Source organism: Aphis gossypii, chromosome 1, assembly GCF_020184175.1.
Source record: "Aphis gossypii isolate Hap1 chromosome 1, ASM2018417v2, whole genome shotgun sequence".
Taxonomy (NCBI): domain Eukaryota; kingdom Metazoa; phylum Arthropoda; class Insecta; order Hemiptera; family Aphididae; genus Aphis; species Aphis gossypii.
In genome coordinates, this window is record NC_065530.1 from 32,274,893 (window position 1) to 32,296,987 (window position 22,095).

Sequence of the window (22,095 nt, forward strand, 5' to 3'; positions counted from 1 at the left end):
TATCAAATATCAATTAATTATATACTCAATGAAAAAATACTCACGATCGCGTTGAACATTCCAACCACCAATAGGTGGTGCAGGAAATGGCGTTGGACCAGTCATTGGTGGTGGAGGTGGTGGAGGACCATTGAATCCAGAAACTGATTTGTTTAATAATGGTGTTGGTGTAGGTGGAATAGCACTTGGCGTGCTGCATAATATAGGTGAAGGCGGAGGAGGTATACAACTTGTAGAAGTTGGAAGAGGAGGGGGAGGTGGAGGTGGAATAGTACTCTTAGGGAGTTGTGGTAACGGAGGTGGTGGTGGGATTAGACTTCCAGTAAGTTCGGGTTGAGAAAAAGGTGGTGGTGGTGGTGGAGGTGGTGGTGGTGGTGGAGGTGGTGGTGGTGGTGGAGGTGGTGGTGGAGGAGGAAGTGAAGTACTGATTTCTGGAATTGGGTGGAATGTTACAGAGGAAACAGGACTTTCAGAACGCGGTGAAGATAGTGCAGTTTTAACATTATCTTTAGGAGAATTTATTGTCGATGTAACTTGACTGTCGCTTTTGACGTGTGACGATAAAGCGGCATCTGGCGATATTTGTTTCTCGTCAATTGTATCGCTTTCATTCTTCAAAGTCGGTGAACTTGTTGAAAAATCACATTTAATAGCTTCTATGGCGACTTCTGGCGAACTTAAAAGTGAATCATTATTTTGAACAATCGTACTATTTTCACTTATTGGATCAAAAATTGGTGTTAGACCACCGAAGACGATCTTATTAAGGGAGGAACTTTTCGGCGTTGTTATTGGAGACAAACCATTGTACGTTGGATCATTAACGCCGACCGGAGTATAAAACACAGAGGAATCGCCACCATTAGAACTCGGTAATGAAGATGGAGTATCTTTGGTAATTTGGTTAGGCGTTGATGAAATCGATGTCCTTTTAGTTGGTGATTGGATACCATTAACTTTTTTTATGACTGTTTCATCGGTTGTATTTCCATTTGTCTGTTTGACAGGAATATTTGACTGGTCTATTGATAGAGTTGACAATTTATCAGATAACGAAGTTAACGATTTCTTGCGTCTTATTGGTAAACTAGTTGGTTTAGGACTTTTAGTAGGCGTATAATCAGATATATTTTCCAAATCTTGTATGCCATCTTTGTGCATTGCTTCTATGCCGTTTTTAAATGGCGACTAAAATATTTAAAATAAAAATCTAACTTTAATAGTCGTCCAACAAACGAAAGTCATTGCTGTTTATTATGTAATATACAAAATACTTAAATGCATATTATATATTTACTTAGAATATGTTTAAACTATGAAAAATTTTAAATAGTGAATACAACCCAATACATAGATAGGGAATATTATGTATATTATATTGTAAATAGAATATTATAGGTAAGTAATAAGTATATGATAATCTATATTATAATACCTGTTTTGAAACTGTTTTATTTTGTATTTCTTGTAGTTCTTCTGAATTCGAATACGCTTGTAACGCTGATCCATCTTTACAGTTTTCAACACCACCTTTGACAAATTATTAAATAAAAAAATTAATACTCAAAGAGATATCATGCATTTGTATATTATTATAATTTATACAATATAATATGAATAATACCTAAATTTTTATCCGTTAACCATGCCGGTTGTCCAATACGCCCCGGAGACGACGATGGGGTGTTAACCAATTCAGAACGAGCCCAGTAGTACATGAGATCCGACTAAGTATAAAACACAAATGCATATTAGATTGTATATTAGATTTAATATTAGTTTCACATTGGTTTATTGTTGACGATAGGCGATGTATAAAGAACACTTGTAAGTGGGATTGTTTAATCACAATATTGTATTACAAATTTACAACTATACATATTATAATAGTATTATTTAGTGACATATTCACTTATTAATATAATACAGTCTTGTGGGTTGTCATTTGAAAAACCTGATACTAATTTATGGAAAACGCCCACAGACTTCCCACATATCGATTAGATCTTATTTTTTCCCTTTATAAGTTATCCGACTTCAAATGGATATGGATTATATTATTTAATGTTTCTTATTGAAATCAGTAACATGAAATGTAATAGAACCATTATAAATATCAAACAATTATTATTATTTTAAGTACACAACAATTGTGCAAGGTAACTAGACAATATACTGACCTGCAGTATTTATACTTAGGGTTTCTGTAGATACAGTTAAAATTACAATGTTATTTAATCACTATATAAAGATCAACTATGTATTTCATATAGAGTAATTTTTATAGATTATTGTGTATTAATGATAATTTTTCAAGGCTATAATATTACGAGATTCATGAAGGTATTCTAAACCGGTAATAATTTAGTTGTTATTGGTTTTATTTCCAAAGTAAGAGGACTGAGAATACCTAAAACGAAAGTTGATCTATACAGTCTCGTCTATATAGTTATAGTTTAAAATATTTCAGAGTTTGTCATAAATAAAGCATGTACACTACCCAAAGGTCCTTGATAAATTTAATAAAATGGAAGAGCCAGAGACAAATCACTATTAACATTTTTTTTTTTCAAATAGGTACTTGTTAAAATCAGAATGGTTATTAGGTCAATAAATTATTCATAATAATACAATAGTTATAATTACGTATATTTCTAAAGTATTTTTTAGTATTTGTATTTTCATTGGAATTGTATACATAGTACATAATATTAAATCGTTCAATACGTTAACTGTTTTCTTAATAAAGTATAACTTCTACTTAAAATTACATTGTTACAGCCAATTTCTAAATATTTTAAGTATTTAAAATAATTGAGTTTTAACTAAGATCACAATTACAGAAAAATTATAGTTTTCTATAAATACATTGATCTAATTCTTAATTAAAAAATTATTATTTATACATTTAATTTTAAAACAAAAATACCTATTATTCTAATACTCAAAGAAAAATATTAATTGATAGAAAATAAGTTTTTTATTTTAATACAAACGTATATAATAATTAATAGTATTTACCTGTACTCGTAATATAAAGTTTAAAACATACAAAATGTGTTTTATTATGTCATGCATTCGGCGTTTAAAACAATATAAAGTGATAATTTCTTAATATCTGTGAATTAATAAGACAGGTTTTAATATTCTAAAATCGTTCCATACCTATTACTCAACCCATAAACTGTCTAGCCACTCTAGCCTAACTTCTGTACATTTCTTTGAATATTAAACGTCTTGCGGTGTGAGATATAATTATCATCAACGAGTGTTTTTATGTACCTAATTCTACGCTAAATATGCGAAATTTGTGTTGGGCGGCAGTTTTATCCTCCGCCTATTCTTAATTTAAATGTGTCGTGAGTACTTGTATAAATAATAAATGCAACTATAGGTGTGTCGCGATGAAGTAATATACTGTTTATAAACTATTAACATTATAATATAACAATTAATAATACGTATATATGACTCCTATATCCAGTAACGTATTTAGGAATCTTGTCTCAACTAAATGAAAAAAAAAAAAATTCAACAACTCCTATTATTATAATACACAGAGTGATTTACCAAGTATGCTCATTCCATTTTTTTCAGTAAAAATGATTTTATTTAAATTTTTCATACTATTGGTGTAAATAATTTTGTGGTAATACAAATCTCGTTAAAAAAAATAAGAACCAAACTTTTCTGGTTATAAATCATGAAGCTGATGATTTTTTTTTTAAATGCTTATGTAATCAAGTCAAAATTTGAACCAGTAGTTTCTAAATTATTAAAAAATACATAATAGTCCTTAAAAAAGGCTTTACAAAATACTACTTTCCTAAATTTTTCCAAATATTAAATGTTAATATAAAAATATAATTTTTAAATCATCATAACCCCATATCTTCCAAACCTATATTATTTTTTGTAGGTCTCAAAAACTACTTATTCAAATTGAAATTTGAATTCATCAAGAATTTTTCAAAAAATCATCTTCAGAAAATAAGAGTGATTGTAATTTAAAATAAAAATGTTGATATCACAACACGACGCACTTTTTAAATGGTACCTACACAACGCTTAAGTATTTTAAAATAATATTTTACTATACCTATTGTATTCTATTTAAAAATTAAAAAAAAAAAAAAATTTAATGTATTCATTTTTTAATGAAACAATACGTGAGTGAACATGCTTGGTAAATTATTGGATTTTTTCTGTTTATTCACTAGGTACTATAACTTTTTTTACGGAAAAGATCCCATTTGAAAATCAAAATTGTTGAGCAGTGACGTCCCCGTCGCTGCGCTGTGATCGGACAAAAAAAAAAATCGAAAATATCCCTCGACTTGTTGAATAATACCACCTTGGATAGGCTTCAAATTCAAAGAAAGTGTAAAAATTACGAAAAAACGACCAACTTCAAGTAGCTATAAACTCAAGATGCCTGGTAAAATATAATATTTTGTAGTAAATAAATGGAAAAGGCCGAATTATTACTTTGTTTAGATATTAGGTATACTAAATATTATAATATATTTTAAAATCAATGATAATAGTTAGAAATATTATACACTAAAACATACATTGTAACATAAATTTAGGATAACTATTATGAGAACAACATTTTTATATTCTACATAGGTATCCTTTAAAAATTGTCCGCCAAGGATTTACAATATGTTACTCCTAATACTCCTATATGTACAGTCTGTTGGGTAAACAAAATTGTTTTGCACCAAACCGCAATTCACACTCAATAATTATGCAACATACTGCACTGGTCCTCTCGTTGCAGCTGTATAATGTCTATGACCTATGTATCTATTTACTTAACATCGTAATACGATGTGCACATAATATTTTTACACTGTTTACTGTGTTAAGTAGGTACATACGATATGCATATAATATACTATAAAAAGTTACACTCACTCTAAACAGGTCACCGGCTACCGTAGCATCCTTGTCTTGTATCTGTTTGATGACACCCGCGGTCACCAGATCCGTGCAGATTTGAGGCAACAGTAACCGGGCATCCCTTCGGCGTTCCTCCGTACTGAACGACGAAACAAGCCAGTTTATCAGCACTTGGCCTACGTCAAACAAAAAATGGATATCCACGGCATTAGACAGTTATCATAATATCATAAAAACAATAACGACTTTATTGGAGTAAAAACTCGTTTTTGACTGCAATTTGCAAATAAGTAAAAATAAAAATAATACGCATTACACTGTAAAAATGTATTCTAATGTATACATTTTATGAACAATGCAGGGTGATTCACCGAGAATGTATACCGCCTTTTTTCATCGATTAATAAATTTATTCAAATTTTGATTTTTGAAATTTTTAAATTTAATAGGTACTTTAATAAAATATTTTAATACTTGAAATTTTTTGTACTTGCAGGGGTGACTTTTGTAATGATACAAACTTATACCTTACAATCTAACCCTTCTTTGTGACAAATTATTTAGCGAATTAATTTTTTAAAAAGTGTTGATGTAACAATAATTCAAAAAAATTCGAACAAGTAATTTTTTAGATGAAAAAATACTTGTAATAAGGATAATAGTCCTTAAAAATGGTTTTACAGTAATATAAAATAAATGTCGTATCGAATTCTTGAATTTATTATACTTGGACTATTTTTATAAAATTATAAATAGTTCAAGTCAATAGCCCTTATAGCCCTTATAGTTTCCAAACTTATTATACTATGGACTATGACTATGAGTATAATAATACTGAATACACAAAGTTAGATAACTTGAAAACTATTCGTTTGAATTTAGATTTCGATAGGTTGGTACGTCAACATTTTCAGAAAAATTATTTACTAAATAACTTACTGTATAAAAAGACAGTAGTTATTTGAAAAATATAAACTTAAATCTCCACAGGATATTCCTCGAGTAGTACAAGTAGTATCAAAATTCTCAAGAATTTGAAAGTATGGTACTTAGGTATATTTAAAAATTTAAAAAATCAAATAATGAATAACATGCATTATTGAAGAAGAAAATAGGATGAGCACGTTTGGCGTGCATAGTAATGCCCACGTCGCCGAGCGTGAGAGAAGACGAGAAAAACATATTTTTATAAGTATTATTATTTTATGGCGTGATGCATCGAGTTATAATATATTGTGTGTACGTAGGTACTATTAGGTATACTCGTATATTATAATAATGCGCCACTATAGTGATTATAATATTATTGCAGAGGTACGATGGCGAATTGCGGCGGTTAAATGCGTTTTTGGCATGCGTTTTTCGTATTTTGTATGATGGTATAAGGTATATAATAATTGTAATGTAGAGTATCTAACTACATACATTATTATATGGACGAGCATATCGCGGATAAGCACGATAAGTAAATAACTGGACCCGTCATCCTCGCCAATATCATACGACTATAATATGTATAATATAATATAATATATATATATATATATAAATATTATAATGTGTTTATTTAAATACCTATTCGTTTTGGAGTAGTCGAGAAAAAACATATCGTATATAGTCGTAATTATACAATCATAATTTTAATAAATTCAAGGACGCCCGGTGCAGATGTCTGTTGGACATATTTTTAACGTAAAAATAAAATAAACGTAATATAGCATATATATATATATACTGCACGAGTCAATATTACAATGGAAAGTACTCGGTCAAAAATAATTGCTGTGCGAAATTCGATTAAGAATTTAATACATATTATACACGCTTAAAGCCGCAAACGTAATAATATCGAGTCTACACACGAACGTACATTTGTATAATATAATATTATATTTTATGTTAAATAAGCTGACATCCGGGCTGCTACCTGTAGCTGGAGGGTACCTATCTGTTTTTCCGCAGACCGCGATTATTATACACGCAAAAATATTACCGACAGGATTTCTTGTCTGCGGTGAAAGAAGGGCATTCGAATTCATTTTAATATATCCATCGCATATAAATACAATAAACGTTATATTATTATATTATATACATAATTAGAACTGAAATATGCATTTTAACTATTATATTATTATAGTTATGCCAAAGTATACCAATTTTAGCAAAAATATTTCTTAAAATTACTATACTTTTAAGAGAAATTTTTCAATTCTTCATTAGGTATTTAAAAAAATCCAATGATCAATAAAACACGCAAGTAAGATATAATAGTAATAATAATAGTAATATTAATAATAACAATAATTATAATATTATAGGTACTATAGAATATCCGTTTTAAGAGATGCCGTTAAATTGTTATTTTTTTCTTTTGCAGTAAAATCGTTAAATATTAAACTTAACTCAAAAAAGTTATTAACAATTAATAAAATAGTTCATAATAGGTAATACCTGTATATTACACTTCAAACATTAATAGCAGTATAAATAAATAACATTAAATCGTTGGTAGGTACTTACTCAACTGTCTATAGGAATAATGTGTGCAATATATCAAACTTGTTAACCTGTGCATTTTTACAGGAATGTCGTACTCATGCATAAAAAAGATCAAATATATAATAAAATATATTTTTATGAAACGACAAATGAATTTGTAGGTTGCAAGTTGGTTATAAATCGTATGCATAGATACAATATCCAAATCACACAGATTGTTAAAACATGAATAAAACACCACAAATAGAATTTACTCATTGCAATAAACTCCCTGGCCTATTTATTATGTTGGTACAGTAAATTTGTATTTCAGTTGAAATAACACATAGACATTAGACCTTGTACCGTTTATGGAATTGCGATAGTCCTACCCTACTATGGCATAAAACTGAAGAAAGTTACTATAAGGATGTATAGTGCTCGTAGTAGGGCTGGAGAAGTGTACACTGAAATTCCAAGTACATAATATATTCTTTATGTAGGTGTAAAAATGTGGTTAGGTACCTACATTTTCTAGACGAGATACATATAATTTATCACTATTTTAAATAGTTTTTAGAAATTAAGTATTTCAATACATATATGAATATTATAATAATTTATAGCTTTATTGCGCAGTATAGACGACTTAGTTGTGTTCGATTGTTTAAGTTTGTTTTTAGGAATATTAGGTATATATATATTATAACAGTAAAAATAACTATTATTTATTTATTTTTATCGTGGTTGGCGGAGTCATTCGTCATTGAATTTAAAACGTTTTACAGTTGGTTTTATAAGTATAAATAAATTAATAGTAAAAAAATTATATTAAATTATATTATTTTTAAAGTGATGACCAGCAGTTAATAATTTTTTAATCAAATCGGTTGATAATGAGAAGAGATAATGACATTTGGATTACAATTTGCCTTTTATTTGAAAGTTCTCATAAAGTGGACAAGAATATAATTTACGTTTACATGAAACTTTAAAATAGGCACACTTTAGGTTATTTTTTTTATTCATTGGGAATCTATACGTATAACTTGGTCGTTATAGGTATAAACTACTTAGGAGTTTCCCCCGGGGATGTGTTCATTATGTTTGAGTTTACCTAGACATCTTATTTTATTTTACTTTGTCTAGTGAGTTAGGATTATGGAAATTGAATATGAATATTATAATTATTATATTATTAATATTATCATATTTTTTATTATATTATGAATATTGAGATAGTTTTTAGGCAGTATTAAAGTTTTAAATGTTAATGTGATGGGATAATATATTGATCTTGCTTTTATTCCTACTAAAACAGTTTTTTTATTTCTCTCGATACTTGGTGTATAGACGTACAGCATACAGGTTAATTTGATTTTTTTTATTCATGCGTGAATGTGTGATGTTATATTTATATTACTTAGAAAGTTAAAATATGGTTGCATTTGACAAATGGACTTCTTGAATTAGATTAATAGCTTTTGGAACATGATGCAGCACACGATTTTAATTTATAAATGGAGCATGAGTTTGGAAGTTTAAACTTGCGCTCGGTGTTTTTTTTATACTACAGCTGCCCTTTCATGGTCAACTATAATTAATTATGCTTTTATGAATAATCAATTCATTATAATACATAGAATGTAGATAATAGTTTTCCATTGGCATACAGACATTTATATTGTTCGTCAACGAAATTTAGTCGTTTCTTTTTCTTGGTACGTGACTGTACTACTATTCCTAAGATGTAATAACGCTTTTAAACAAATTATATTATATTTTTTGCGAAAAGAGTTATAAATGAGGGGGTGAAAGAAGAATTAGGAATAAATTGGCAACGAAAAATTCTGAAAATTATTCAAAATTATTTCTTTATCATTAGGTAGTATAGTTGTACAAGAATTGAAGAATAAGATGATGTATCGGATAAACCATAATATTATCGTCCATATCATACCTATATTTATATAAATGATGTTGAATTTTTTATTTAATGTTATTTGTAAAATTAATTTTAATATTTTTTTTGTCTTATATATGTTTGCACAAGGAGTGGTTGTTATTTGGGTTTACCTAGCTTCCTTCAAAAAAAAAAAAAAAAAAAAATTGAATCCTTGGATACAATATGTGTAATTTAAAATCATTACATTTAAACATTATAGGTACTTTTTACTCGGGAAGGAAGCAATGCGAAAGCAGTCCCCTTCCGGTCGTCGGTTCAAAACGCATAAAAAAAGGTACTTTTTACTTGCCTATAAAAATGAACTTAAATTACTTATTACTCTATACTTGGATAAATAAAAAATAAGATCTTGAATTGTACACTATAAATATTTTATTTATAACATTTATTCTAAGTTAGAATGAATTTAATCAAGCCGGATTGAACGATAAGCTATTATGTGATTGCTATGATTTATACTATTATATTAACTACCTTCAAATTGAATGAATATGTATAAATAAAACCATAAGGAATTATTATGGTTGTTATATTTAATCATACATAGATAGATATTAAATGTATTGAAAAAAATATCATACTGACATATAATTTTTATGATACACTTAATATTTATGAATAAAAGATCTTATTTTTTATCGTATAGGTAATTTATTTTTACTGTTATTGTTGATTGTAGTTAACCAAAATATTATCATTAAAAAACTAACAGTATTATGAATTTTATTCGATTCTACACTGGTACAGTAGTACCATTTAAGTCAACTTTTTTAAAATCAATAATATTGAATTAAGTATAATACATTAACTGGTCGAATCGTTAACCGTGTTTATTACCCTTGCACTTATTTTAATCAATGGTAATTTAGTATTTTACTATGTATTATGTAAAATGGAAAGTTCTATTTGGAGTAATAGATACCAAAATTCCAGGCCGACTTTCAAGTTTCAACAACACAGAATCATGATAAAAATTAATGAAAACAATTTCACTCTATTACTATGCGTTTTGTACTATGTTTTGTATAAAACATTTGTTTAATTTAAAAATGTATTAGGTCATTCGAGTAAATATCATACGGTAGATAGTCAGTGGTTTTTTATTTATTTTTTTTTTTTAATTATATCTGTTATTTATAGAAAATTGTATTTGGAATTTAATACCAATATATTGTGTTATCTGGTTAAAACTATATATTCGTGATCGACAAAACCGATGATCCGTGATGATTGCAACTTATGATAAGTTCTTTAGTTAATGTTATTATGCATGGCTATTGTAAATGCGGTCAACAAACTACGCCTCGTACACAGTATATACACGATGTATGTATATATTATATTACTGTAGGGTAGGGTTTAGAATATTACAACACACTCACACACTACATTGTAATTAAATCCATCAATATATATAGTATTGATAGGTGCACTCAATGGTATACCTATAGTGGAAATAAAATTGTTTTTATTTCGTTTTAGCTGTACCTATATAATATAATATACATACCTATATATCTACAGAACTCTACATATACATATTTAAGACTTTTAATAACAAATTATAATAATTTCTCACGCAATCTCAAGTAAATTATTTGCTTGGCCGAACAACAATGTATAATATACAGTGGTATTATTTTGTTAACAATTCATTTTTCGTTTTTGTTTTATTTCTGATTACATTTTTCTTATTTTAACAATATGCACCTTCTATGTAGGCCGTCAATAGTAAAAGTTAGCCTGTGGTTATCACGTACCTATATAGGTACATATTATTCGAATCATCAGTTTCATAACGATTTACATTAAAGTGTGTATAATAAAGGTCGCTGACAATGAGATCGTTGTAGATCTAATCATTTTATTATTGCTGAGTAATAATAAATGTACAAGCACAATCTGTATCAATTTTAATCTAAATGTCTTCTTAAAAATGTATCGAATATCGATGGATAAATTATTATTAAATGAAATGAACGTCTTGATATTTTAAATTTTCAAACATTTGTGTTTTAATGCGTTGATACGTATATAATATACAGTATAGATATAAACAATAAGTGATTATTACGATACACTAAAAAATATGATATTAAAAACAATTATGTATGTATCGAACATTGAAAAAAATTTGTAAATACAATAATGATAAAAGCCTTAAATATATTATATGTTTTTATTTTATTTTAAGAATAGAATATGCCGGTATTGTTGTCTTAAAAAAAACACCGTAGCTAGTAGGTACCTACCTATATTTTTTTAATCAATGTCCAGTCAGTCGTCATGTACACTCGTAAAAAAATACCACTATAGAGAATAAAGAACAAATAATAGCTGTATAACGAGTATATTGATGCACTCGCTTGTGCACTTTTCACACCTGTCAGGTTTGTCCGTCCGTCAATTATAGGTACACCGAAACACAAAATAATAATACGGTAATCGATTCCAAATACTATCCAGTCAACCATCTGACGGAAATCTCAGACCGTTAAATAGAGAATACGGAATCATAAGGTTATACGTATTATAAATATTTAGTTTGTAGATATTCTATTACATATAATAATAACAATGATGTGAAGCTATTTAAATATTTTTTTTAGACTTACAAAACAATATAAGAACCATTTTTGTTTAAAGAGTCAGTTATAACATACGTATTTTTTGTACTGTATCATACAGTAGAAAACCATGTGGTATTTCAAAATCTCAGAATGTACACAGTATAATATTTATTATGACTCCATAGTTTGTTTAGAATATTTTTTTAAAAAAAATAAAATATATATGTAGTATACTAATAATAAACTTAATGTATACTTTAAAATTTAATTTATACAACACATTTATAATAAAATAATTCATATTATTTATATTTTAATAATATTTACCTAGACATTATAATTATGACTGATCCTATAACAAAATTACTAATGAAATAAGGAACATATTTTTTAAAAAAAGTGTACAACATGAAAATGCCACATTATTAACACATATTATAAATACAAATTATACAATGAGAGGAATTAAAAAATAACTGCAATCGTTGGTCCTTAATTTGTTTGTATCAACTAAATAATAAATTATTAATATATTTATTAAATAAAAAACGTTTTATCATAAAATATAAATATTTTAAGCGTGGAAGGTTTAACGATTCACTTAGGAGATATATTTTTTATCCCTTTTCACGAAAAAACTAAAAGCTATGATTGTTTATTTATATTGTTATTATACAATAAATAGATATGTATTGACTTAACTGGGCAAACGTAAAAAAATAATGGACACCATACGTATATTATATTAGTATTTGAATTGTTAGTCTGCAAAGATGAAATAAACTACCAACTATTTATAATTATTAAATATAATTATATCTAATATATTATTTAGCATAATTAATGCTTAAAATATCATGAAAAAAAAGTATACGTAAAATAATCTATATATATATAATATGAATAATAATAAATTCATTTGAAAATGAACGTTAAAGTATTATATTTTGTGGTTAAATAATTTTTAAAGCTAACAGATTTAATATTTAGAAATTCAACTTAAATATTTTTGTGTTAAAAATAGTAATATAAAATAGTAATTTGTTAAACACATAAATAATTATCATAAATACAATTGATGTAATCTGAAAACGAACTAATATTTGTTGATAAGTTAACGAATAATAATTAAAAATATTAATTGCAATAAAAATTACATTAGATAATTATTATTGTGATTTTTATTTTTATTCACTTATAAATTATAATACTATTAAAATACACTATAACCGGTCGATTTACGATTAAAGTATGTCATTATGTCAACAGCATAAAAAACAAGTTTTTGAGGAAGGTTATGATTTATTCACTGCAATTATAGCTTTATAATTATTTTTAACGCCTTTGAAATGAATTAAAGATATACATATTAATTAACATGATAGACAATAGAATGTAAGATCATTAAGTTATACAATATCCATTTATGGATATTCAATCATATTTAGAATAAATAGTTAATTAGGGAATACATACAATCTAAATCATACAATCAATATAGGTATAGCCGTATAGGTAGAGGTAGCTACTAGGTTCATAATATAATGTACTCGTAGAATAAGTACGAAAAGGTAAATTCATTAAAATTAGTATAACAATATAATTGACTGACAACGATTGTGTATTCAAAGTCTTAAGTCGATAATTTATTGTATGTATAGACCATATAAGTAACATCGATTAGTTCAAGTATTTCTGAGAAACAAATAAAACATTAGAAAAAGAGTTAATATTTCTAGCTTAGCTTTTATTAAAATATAGGTAGGTATCCGTTAAATTTCAACTTGTATAACATGTTTTTATGAAAATTTAATCATTACTATTACGTTAATATTTATTGCAATTATTATTATACCTAAGTTTTAGTTACCTAACAAAAAATTCGTTTCAAGTTTTAATTTTTAACCTGTTTATTAAGTAACTAGTAACTACTATAATAACTATGCATATGCTAGGAATTTAAATATGCATTTTTCAAACATATTTTTATGGTTACTAATATTATGATTATTTTTGTGAATTTATATAAGAATAGCAAATATAAATAAATTATAATTAATTTAATTTTGTTTGTTAAGTTTAGCTAATATTATTTTGCTATTTTTAAAATATATTTCATTTATTTTATATATAATCATTATATTGATAGTTATTGATGCAATTACGTTAAAAAAGTTATGCGGGTCATTTGTACTTATTTCTAAACTTATTTTAAACCTTTTTATTCAGGAGCAAGAATAGTATGGACCGAAAAAATGCGACCACAGCTTATTGTAATTATTTATATTTATTATTTATAGAAATTATATTTTTCTAATCAGCTACTAATGCTAAATGCTACTAAGTATATATTAATAATATATTGTATCTAATGTACCTGTAATAATTTGAATTCATCGCATATTAAATCGTAGGTACTTTGGTAATTACCAACACTGAATCATATTTTACGATCAAATATAAACATCTATTTGTATTCATTATAAGTCTGACAAGCTACTTTTCAAATCGTTGACTATAAAAAAAATAAAATAAAAACGAAAGTCACCGGATAGGTATAGTATTATTTTTGATGTTGAATTTAGCGTGAAGTCAAAACGTGAAGGTTATAGAAATAACATTTGAATGTTTTTTCTTAAAAAAAAAAAACATATGCTTGCAACATGTTCTAAGATACCTTACTAAATTTTACTTACTAAAACAAAAAAAAAAAAAAAAAAAAAAAACAACCGAGTGATCACATCATAGAAATATTTCGCTTCTTCCCATAACCCTCCGAATTCATAGTTATAACCAACATCAATTCATTCACTAAAACGTCCGTATAATATTGTAATATGTGTATAAATATAAAGAATATTATTCTGTTTTTTATTTATTTATTTATTTATTTTTTTTTGTTACAATAAAGTAGGTAGGTACCTATGTTTTCACTATAATATTGGGTAAACAGATTATACCAGCCGGACGTGTGTTTAAAACAATATACACTCGTGTTAAGAGTCATTATACACACTACTGAGACGATCAAGCCGTAAAGGTATATATCACGGCATAGCTATATATTATAATATAAAATTATCACTACCCACACGTACCTACGTCGTACAGACGATGATCTTACGCGCCGTATTTTGTCGTGCCGGAGTCGCCTTATAATGTTTCCGCGCGAAATAAAGATATTCTTCAACCGCCGCCGCCGCGTTTAACAATAATAATATTATTATCACAGGCGTGTTGACGGCGACCGATGGGTCCTAACCACCGTGACCACGTTCGCGCGCCGCACTGCGATACGATGTTTTAACACACACGCGGTCGAAAGACGAGCGCGAGATTATTGCGACCGATCGAACGTCCAAACGCACACTGATTAGTACCGATAATATTACCATGTGGTGTGGGACATCGCGACGGCGGCGGCGGCGGCGGCGGCGACGGACCAAGAAGGTCGACCACCGGCTGAAAACGGCTGTACGCGCGAGAGGTATGTATGTACACACACGCGGCAGTATACGTACACGAACATTATAATATTTATCGTATTATAATAATATAATATATTATATATCTTTTGGGCCGACGAGCTAAATCTCTTTCATTCTCACACTGCCGCGCACACTCTCCCCTTTTTGCAGCTCTCGTACGTATATACATATAGGGACACTCGTGTCTCGGCGTTGCTGCTGCAGTTATACATGTATGACGTATACACTGTGCATATTATAATAATATATTACACGATATTATTATTATTATTCGACATAGTATATATTATGTATAGGTACTGCAGCAGTGTATTATAATGCATATTATAGTTGTAGCATATGACTATGATAATATACGAGCCGAACACAAGACGCTGCAGCCACCTGCCGGTTTTCGCGCACGCGCGTCACCTCCACGGCGCCGAGTCACGACGGTCGTCGTCCGTTTTTGGGGAGGCGCGCGTGCTCGCCGACATCACGAATATAATATAAACAACCGGAAAAAGGAACACACGATTTTGCGGCGCGGTACTATATTATACGCACACCGTCAGAGAGAAATAAATAGTTAGGAAAATTCGATCGTGATCGCGGCGCAGCAGCAATAATAATGGTGAAAAAAAAATAAGCCGCGATGACGGACGTATCACGCGCGTGTCGGCGATCTACAATAGATAAAAATCGGTTTGACGGACGGACGGATGACCGCGATCCGATGATATCGAAAAACTATCTCCTGCGGCGCGGCTGTGCAACAGCAGTCCGTCCAAAGACTCCATAAACAATATATTGGGAGAGCTGGCGGCAGCAACAGCTGTCGCCGACCCGAACGTGGTCGTCGTATATACCTTCGCAAGAATCACCTTCCCCTCGTGTTCCCGCCTGCACCACACCCTCCGAGCGAACCCGTGGGAGAATTTTTACGAATGATATACCTAGCTTAGGGTTATTACCGATGATGTGCATCAACCGCCCATCATAAGCGCGTAATTACGTGTGGGGAGATTTAAAGGGGTATTGAGCGCACTGTAATTTTTTGAGTAAATAAAATTATACCTAGCCAACTTTATTTTCACTACATACCTAGGTATTTGAAAATTATAAAAATACACATTACGTTTAATTTTGCGCCAATAATCCAGTAATAAATCTCGATTTAAATATTCGGAAACAATAACAATTATATTTCTAATAAAAACGTAATTAATATATTAATTGTATATTTATCTAGTAGAAATTCGTCTTTGTTCGTCTATAATTTGATACTTTTTTATATATAATAATTATTTTATATTTAAATTTACATTATCGTGTGGAGAGACGTTTAATATACATATATAACTACATTATTAACAGATGCGATTATTGACGTGATCATAGCAGTATTTTTATGAAAAACTATAAATTAGAAATTAAAAATACTCCAGTATTTCGTATGTTCATAAATGTATACTAATTTATGATAGACATTACACAAAAATAACTTAAATGTTACACAACGGCGAGATCATAAAGTTTTTTTTAATAAAATAATATGTATGCGTATTTACGGGGGTGGTGTAAGGGGTTTCCACCCCACCCTAAAACCAAAATATTTTATATAATGGTTAGGGCAAAATAAAAACGAAGTACTGATATTTCGTAATTTGTATCATAAATATAATATAAAACCCCCCCAGAAAAAAATCGTATCTACGCCATTGATATGTATCATTACAAGTACTTGCACGTTCATAGTAATGATTTATGTCTATCATATCGATTCAAATTTAGATAAAATTAAGTATTTCGATAATATTAAAACTGGTTACATCATGTTTCTATAATTTTAAGTAATATTCATACAAATTATGTGTTATCTATAACTCGTAACTGTGTGAGATTAAATCTATCTCCATCCTTTATTTTGCTATGAAAAATTACAGACCCCATTCATTGGTTTGGTAAGAATTGATGCTGTATGTTTAGATGATTAATAACTTGTAATTCTGTATTATTAGATTTAATATTCTTGGATATTTTATAGGTATAGGCTTTTATATTGGTATTTTAATTTATAGAAAATTATTTACTTAAAAATTTAAATATCAATATAAAAACGTACAATACGATGCCCTATATTATAACATTATTACCCATACGTTTAATAATTAATGAATTCACTCTAATATGAAATCAAAAAGCTACCAGTAAGAAATTGGTTTTACTAAACGCAAATTTGCTAAGTTATACGTTTATATACGGAGACAAAACATGCAAGTGTGGCGTCTTCTTAATAGACATCGGCACGTCGCGCGCGTGTGCTCTTTTTTTCATTCGATCTTCTACAACGACATTGTATGTCGTTTGACAATCGACTGTAATAATAAATTGATTTATAAAACACGAGTACATAATAATGGGATTACGCCAACTATGCTGTAAACTCGTAGATAGGTACATTCCATTATATATATATATATATATATATATTTTTTTTTAATGTACAATGGTAGTAAAGAAAATAAGTACGAATAAGTATCAGATACAAATACGTATAGATATAATATCGCGAGGTCATAATTGAACCCTTATATAAGGGAGGGGGTAATTTTTTTTTTAAATTCACAGTGTTACCATAACCAGAAAATAAGAAAAAAATCGACGGCATATAATTATGATGTTTTTTTTTCATTTTTGACGAATGAGTGATAATGACTAAAATACTTTTTTAAGTAACTTAATAAACTCATATAAATAAATATTATGTTCAGTCTACTGGCATATGAACTTGAGGCTGTGAATGTGGACGATTCCTTGACCATTTAAAATATATGCTGGCGCCAATTTGTATATCCGATATCGTATACAGTATACACTAGTATCAGCAGTAGGCACCTAATACCTATCATATAATATGCCCCTTATAATAAATACAGAGTATTATAGATGATTACTTTACCTGAACTTGATACCCATAATATAATAATAAATAGTACATAATACATAATATTATATAAAATTATTCCATTATTGTGTTGTGTTTGAATCAGGGCAAACAATTTTAAGAGATGGTTTTTTCACAGAAAATATTTTAATAATATCTAAGTACATCTTAGAGTATACATTTTTTTTTTTGCTTAGTAGTTAAATTTTTTTAATGTCAGCATGACTTGGAAATGTGTATAGGCACATGAGACAAAACTACAATTGTTACCAATATTAGAAGTTGTTATTATTTTTTTTTAATGATGATTATAATAAACATAACATTAGTTATTGTCCGTTTATTGCAAAAAAAAATTATAATATAATATATTATTTTCATATTGGCATATAATGATAATATTACGTAATTTTAGCGTTACGTATAAATACTGTGTAGGTATAGGTATATTACTTTTTATAGATATGACAAGATAGGTACATCGCAAAAATATAGTATGACATTCAATACACGTGACGAAATGTTACATAAAATCATATAGTTGGCTGCTGTTAATAATATCATATTGGTTGTTACATACTTGCATGTTAATATATTATAGGAACGTTACTTATTTTTTTAATTAGGTACTTCAAATTAAAAAAAGTTAGTGCCAAATCGCATTTCAAAATAACCTTTTGTGACATATTAATGTAACATGATTTACTCTTTTTTAAAATATGCATATAATATGCATGTTTATTGTTTAGTCACTCAAACCACAGACCACATCAGTTGATAAACGTTATGAACATACAATGTAATGCTACCGTTAGTATACATATACTGATAAATCATAAACTGCAAAATGTAAAATAATAACGTCGGATGAATCATGGTTAATGTTGTATATCCAACAGAAGCGACGCCCCTGCTTGTAAATAAACGATAATTTAAGCATCGTCGAGACGTCTTCCTTTGACCTCCATCATAAAAATATAGCTATACTATAGACCTATGGAATAACAAATCACTATTACCGTATATAAACGAGAAATCGTATTATTATAGTATTATATTGTATCTTTCCACGTGTAGATACATCATAATAAAATAATACCTACATGCTCTACAATCTACATATTTTCTTTAGAAAAAAAAAATGTCAATCAATAAGTTTTTTATGCGTACTTATGTAATGTAGGTATATTTATCCGAAATTACGAGACACAATTTGAACAGCTGTTTATGCATTTTTACACATAAAACAGTAATCAAGTTAATAGTTATGTTTATAAACATTAAATTGATATTTGCTTATACCTATAATATACGAATAATTTATACATAATGATTCTTGTAAAAGTGAAACTCATTATTTGTTTGAAAAGTAATATCAAATTTCGAACGAATGCCTAGTTAATTAGTTATAACTTATAAGTACTGAAATTGTAAACAAGCGGACGTAATAGTAGGTAAAAGAGAGTAAAATAAAAATATAAGTTTATGTTTTTTCGAAAATATTATTTTGTAATCAATAATTAGATGTTATTGAAATATTATCTAAACAAAACATTCATATACTTTTAAAGATATTGATGAGTGTTTAATGTAAAAACAAATAAAAACTATCCAATATATTATTATGTATTTACTATTTTATATAATAGGTATATTATATAAAACGCCCACTTATGCACTAGACGACATAGAAAATTAGATATCGATTGACTGCACACAACGCGAACAGATTTTTCGTTATCAACAGAGAAAAAAGTACCAAATGACAAATACTGATATTTTACCGAAAAATAATATATAGTATAGGTAATGAAATCTCCTACTATTATCATACCGAGCTACAGCAGAGGTTATTGTTTTCCCACAGTCATTCAATATTAGTACATGAGGCGGTGATTACTGTTGATCTTTTTTCTTTTCCTATTAGTCGGTTTTATCCAAGGCTAGCCGGTATCTTTTTTTCTACCTTTCGGTCGCTAGTCGTAGCCAAAAAATAATCGAAAACCGGTTTCGAGTAAAAATGCAATTTGATTCACAGCCGCTGAGGACGTGCGGGTGCTCTCGCTTGCAATAGCTGCCTATATTATAATATACGACGTATCCGGACGTCGCTTGCACCGGACGTATAATCGCTTACCTTCAAACTTTTCACGGTTCCTGAAGTCCAACTTTTCCGGCACATGTTTCGGTCTCACTGGTTTTTGGTCTTTGGTGGCCTGGTCCAGCGTGACCTTGGCGACCCTCCTGAGAACGCTCCCGTCCTTGGGACCGTCGCTCAGTTGCGAGGCGTTGTTGCGTCTGACCGCCGCCGAGTCCACAGCCTGCACCTGACCTACGAACACAAATCGATCGTACATAAATTTGGTGCAGATATATCGTATACTTTTATAACTGTAGCTGATGGCGTAGGTAATAGGTTTAGGTATAAAGTTCGTGTCGCACGATGTGAAACCGTGGTAACATAGAAATGTGCACACTGCACACGAAATGGTTACGGTAAATAGGAACACGTTATTGCTGTATTTGATCCACATATTATACACAATGGCGGACAAAGAAATTTACAACGGGGAGGGTGAGTTATATTAAACTATATACCTATATTTATGTTCTATCGAAAATTTTTTAATTTGTACGCAGGGAAAAAATACAACGAGGAAGGGATTTGACCCCCATCCACCATCCCATTATTACATTATTAGGACTTGCAAATTTCGGGAAGACAGTCAATGAATATTGTTGTTTTTCATACAACTGTTTTAATGTTGATAATTTTTGTTTTTGTTTATAAAGAATTAAAGAAAATAGAAACGTATTAATGTATTTCAATGAATTCGCAGATTGTTTTAACATCTGTCCTCCGGTCTCATTTCTAACATCTACACAGTATATTATATGTATAGTTATAAAAAGTATTGCTATTACTAATATAATTATAAATTGAAAACTTATACTTTAAATTTGTTTTTATTACAGTAAACACAGCGTGTTAAAAAAATAAAGTGGTATTTTTTTAATGCAAATTATATATACCTATATCTATCTACGATTAATCAAATAGCAAGTGGAAAGAGCTAAGTGAAAACTAGGTAACTATTTAATATTATATAAGAAAACGCATTGATGTGATGTTTGGTTCTTAATTTGAAATAGCTTGTAATAACATCACGCTCTTATTTTGATTAGAAAATACGAATGTTTGACGATTCATAATGTATGATATAAATATTTTTTATATACCTAAGACGTTTAATTTGTAATTTTACATTCTATAATTTTATAATAGATATACTCATGCACATGCTTCTTTATAAAAGTCATGGCTTAATGTCTTTGATACAATACATACATTATATGGTATTATAAAAATTATATGATAGGTAAATTAAATAAATCATTATGTATATATTTAAAGTATTAATTAAAACTAACATATTCAATTGAAAAGAATAATCATTATTAATATAGTTGGTATACCCAACGGCAAACAATCAACATTGAATAAACAGATTAAAACAAACAATTTTTATATTATGATGTCTAAAATCATAATTTAATGTGTTGGGAGAGGTTATTAAAATATATACACGGATTAATATTTTCTTTCATTCATACGTAAAGCCGTAAAGGCAAATATGTTTTCTTGGTTTTGAAATTATTTTCTCACGATCCTAAGGTACTTAAAACTTATTTAGCGATGTTTAAATATTATTTTGCTACACCATCCAATTAATACACTAAAAATGACTGAAACAG

The 22,095-nt window shown here is 28.5% G+C and overlaps 1 protein-coding gene across 3 annotated transcripts in view; it reads right to left on the minus strand.

Annotated features, from left to right (window-relative positions):
• Positions 1 to 22,095, minus strand: part of LOC114132275 (protein cappuccino-like) — a 51,025-nt gene that overhangs the window by 3,478 nt on the left and 25,452 nt on the right. For 2 of the 3 annotated variants that reach the window (XM_027997686.2, XM_050197669.1), the window contains exons 3-7: positions 20,477 to 20,671; positions 4,924 to 5,084; positions 1,625 to 1,727; positions 1,436 to 1,530; positions 45 to 1,188 (exon numbers count right to left, since the gene is read on the minus strand). In XM_027997686.2, coding sequence (XP_027853487.2) covers positions 45 to 1,188; positions 1,436 to 1,530; positions 1,625 to 1,727; positions 4,924 to 5,084; positions 20,477 to 20,671 — 1,698 coding nt within the window. Of the gene's footprint in view, positions 1 to 44; positions 1,189 to 1,435; positions 1,531 to 1,624; positions 1,728 to 4,923; positions 5,085 to 7,431; positions 7,532 to 20,476; positions 20,672 to 22,095 lie in introns of those variants that run through there. The other variant, XM_050197670.1, reaches the window with a different exon arrangement.